At 36.9% G+C, this 3,775-nt stretch overlaps 1 protein-coding gene across 2 annotated transcripts; it reads left to right on the top strand.

The window, feature by feature from the left end:
- Positions 1-305: 305 nt before the first annotated feature.
- LOC146522958 (type-2 ice-structuring protein-like) lies at positions 306-3,317 on the top strand. 2 transcript variants are annotated; one of them, XM_085142613.1, is made up of 8 exons: positions 306-432; positions 539-671; positions 1,227-1,302; positions 1,442-1,477; positions 1,881-1,990; positions 2,097-2,222; positions 2,704-2,812; positions 2,950-3,317. In XM_085142613.1, exons 3-8 carry the CDS (start codon positions 1,242-1,244, stop codon positions 3,015-3,017), a joined length of 510 nt encoding a protein of 169 aa, XP_084998739.1. In that variant the 5' UTR covers positions 306-432; positions 539-671; positions 1,227-1,241; the 3' UTR covers positions 3,018-3,317. The 2 variants fall into 2 exon arrangements, with proteins under 2 accessions (XP_084998739.1, XP_084998731.1); XM_085142605.1 differs by lacking the exon at positions 306-432 and having other exon boundaries at positions 472-671.
- The last annotated feature ends 458 nt before the right edge of the window (positions 3,318-3,775 follow it).

Genomic DNA, 3,775 nt, shown 5'->3' with positions numbered 1-3,775 from the left:
GGTCTGAATCACAGAGACATGGTCAGTCAGAGGAAGACAATAAAATATGAGCAAATTTATGCTGTGAACCTTTAATATGGATGTCTCAAAACAAGCCTTTCGTTTTAGCCTGGTGGATCTCGAGAAACTAAATTTTGTCCAAAAAACACACAGGATAATGCTGCTAACTGGAAGAGGGAATTTCCTGGGGAAATTTTCCTAGCGTCATCGCTGGAATCTGTATTTTATTTTCCAGTGCTTTCTCTCTTCTTTCTGTTTACACCCATTAAATAATTCCAGATCAGGGCTGGATTTGAAAAACTTTCAGTTGTATAAATGCAGATGCTCAAATCTTAGACACAAAGAGACTGGCTACTTTAACTGTCTATAGGTCTGGGATCACATGTAAAACCTGCATGGAGAGCATTTTATAAAACCCCATTCACAAAAAAGGTTGGAGAGCTACAGTGGAGGATTTTAGGTGGTGCAGTTGCTGTAGATGTTTTTATTTCTGTTTTGATCTAAGTGTTGATGAGAACTGCATGTTCTGTCCTCACAGAGAGAAGCTCTGTTCCACTGTTTCCTGGACTGAAGCTCATTCTGGTCTGTGTGTGGATCATTGCAGAGGCTGCTCCATTTATTCGGACAGTGTTTTTTATCTACAGACGGTCATTCTGGGTCTCACATCACAGGTCAGTCTCAAACCAGAGTCAAATTTTAACTATTGAAATTCTGGGTCAAACTAAGGAACTGCTTATATCAGCAGGAAATAGAAAAAAAGAGCATTTGTTGCATTATGATGTTAAAATAATGTTGATCAGGATGATCAGAACTCTCATAAACATTGATTATCAATATTACTGTATGGTAAATAACCCGAAAATGTAAGAATATGTGGTATTAAAATCTTATCCTGTGTTTTGAAAGAAAAAAAGAAAAAAAAAACAGCGAGAACTTATCTTAGGGTTAGTGCTCACACTCACCTCGATTTTGTTAAATAGCTGCTTAGTTAGTGCTTGATCTCTCTCTCAGTCGACATGGTGGAAGAGTGATGTTGAGAGTGTGAACTGTCTGAAACGTTTCTCTCATTTTTGTGATCAAATTTTAAATGTTTTTAGACAAACATAAATGTATAATCCATAATGTTAATGTAGTGTAGTAAGTATAATAATATTCTACAAAAGGTATTCAGTTGATTTTCTTCTGTCCTTTAACTGTTATTCATTTTGTATCTGTTTTGCTCAAAGATACTAAAAATCACCATGAAGCTGCTAACTGTGTCTGCACTTCTCTGTGCAATGGTGGCTCCAACCACGGCTGCTGGTGAGTATCATTGTATAATTTTTATCATGTATATGAAACATATAAATGAATAATACAATATTATAATTATCATATACAGAAAATTGATGGTCAAAATCAATATTTTTGGTGGTAATTTGTCCGTGTCTTCACTGTGCAGAGGCCAGAGATGAAATAGAGGGATTGATGCCCCCAGGTGAGCAATATTTTCCAGATATTCAATAATTATTGTCATGGTTAGCAGACAAAAAAAACACCTCAATGTTTGTAACACAAAGGATGTTTTCAAGTGTCTGGCTGTTATAAAGTCCATACTTAACCCTTTAAGTACCACACCAAGAAAAAAAGCAATGGAAAAAGCCTTATGTGCTCAATTCTGCGCATTCTGACCGACACACACTCTGTGATTATCATCAAGTGTAGCTGCCATTGTAGTGTAGAGCCTTCATCACACCTGTACTCTGTCAATCACTTAACTTATGTTTCAGTGTCAAATCTTACTTGTGCAACTTTTCAGTTATTATTTGTATAATTATTAAACATAATACAAAATAAGATATCAGCCAGAGACACATGAACAGCTATTCATTTACTCCCAGCCAAGAGTCACGTGGTCAAGAGGTCCCCTTGTTGTCCTGGTGGTTGGACTAAGTACGGTAGTCGCTGCTTTTTCTTTAATTCAACAGTCGCGAGTTGGGCTGATGCTGAGGTAACTTATTTCTATTGTCTTCAATACCCGATTAAACCACATCCTTTTAACTGTTACGTACTCATTATTTTTGAAAACCTCTGCTCGCTTTCTTTCTCCATTGAAGAAATCCTGCAATTCCATGAGGGCACATCTTGCATCAGTTCACAACATCAATGAGTACCGTGAGATTCAGAGGCTGACTGGCAAAAAAGAAAGTTGGATTGGAGGAACTGATGCACCAAAAAACAAGGTATTTTGTTTGTCATTTGTCAGGTGTAGGCATGAGAATTGATAAGAATTTAACTCCGATTTGATGATCCATTCTCTTATTGATTCTCATTGGGTTCTCCCTGGCTCTGCTTTGAAACTCACCACCATAGCTTAGCAGCATATCAGTGACAGTACATTTTTGAAAATTAATTGAATGCTGTGTGGTCAAATGTTTATGCCTGTTGAAGGTATTTCCTCTCTTTGTTGGGATCAGTGATTGTGATCACTGATCACTGATCAGTGATTAATTAAAAAAAAAAACAATGTGTGTTGATTTATATCTAATGGTTATCACTCTGAACATCGCCGCTCTTTCATATGCGTTTGTAGGGCAACTAATACAGGGACAGCAGCTTCAAGACTTCAAGCTGTGTGCTTAAAGTCAGATCATCTGCTAGGACTCTGAGTAGGCTCAACATTTTGGCCTGTCTGAACCAATAAGTCCAATTTCTGCTTTCTAGGAGGGTAAGTGGTTCTGGAGTGATGGGACCCGTTTTACCTATCAAAAGTGGTGCTTTAGAGAGCCCAATAATGATCGCAATCAGGACTGCCTTCAGATAAATCGTGGAGGTAAATTAGAACACAATTATTAATATGAATTATTAATGTGTGTGAATAGTTTCTGTGATCAAAGATACAACTAATAACAGCTTGTTAACAAGTGTTTGGGCTTTGATTTGTGTGATTTCTACTTTTGAACCTTTCAGTTTTCAAGTGCTGGGATGATATGTGGTGTGATGCTCATCTGCCATCTGTCTGCGCCAAGAAAATCTGATCATTGGACTGACACTGGAGCATGAAGTTCCCATAAAACACACACTGATGTATGATGGTGTTTGTGTTTTGCTCGCTCTTACTGCATTTCATTTTGGAGCATTATAGCTTTCCTCTCTCTGTCATAACAAAATGACCAGCCAACATAAACTGGGCTGTCTCTTAGGCGATCTTTAAAGCAGTCCTGTCTTTAATAAGAGCAGGCTAGTTACCAAATGACTGATTATGATTTTTTTTCTCTGCAGAGAAAACTTCTTATTTCCTCTTGTTTATTTTTTGCAACAATAAAGCTTCAAGCAAGCATGTCTCTGCATTATTTTTTGTTTGTTTGTTTGTTTGTTTGTTTTGAGGTGCATATACAGTGCTGTGCAAAGGTTTTTAGCAGGTGTGAAAAAATGCTGTAAACAAAGAATGCTTTCAGACAGATAAATGATTGTTTATTGGCCCCAAATGCCTTCTGTAGCAGGATAAAAACCCCAAACATACAGCCAAGGTAAATACTAAGAGAAAGATCACGTTTGTCCTCATTAGGATAGGGATGAAAGAAGATGTTTTTTCATAGATTTCAATACAAATTCAATAGAAATAATTACAATACAAATAAACCTCTCTATAGCTTACTGTGGGGCCATCTCTGAGAGCACAGCAATTACTAAATGAAGCGGAATCTGTGAGCTTGTTCAACTCTTTTCATAATTTAGTAATTATATATAATTGATAAAGGGACATGTACTTAGAATCACACACAGTTTGGATGAC

The sequence above is a fragment of the Neolamprologus multifasciatus genome, chromosome 3 (genome assembly GCF_963576455.1).
Source record: "Neolamprologus multifasciatus chromosome 3, fNeoMul1.2, whole genome shotgun sequence".
In the NCBI taxonomy this organism is placed as follows: Eukaryota; Metazoa; Chordata; class Actinopteri; order Cichliformes; family Cichlidae; genus Neolamprologus; species Neolamprologus multifasciatus.
Note: the sequence above shows the minus strand (reverse complement) of the source record. Positions and strands in the feature narration are given on the sequence as shown.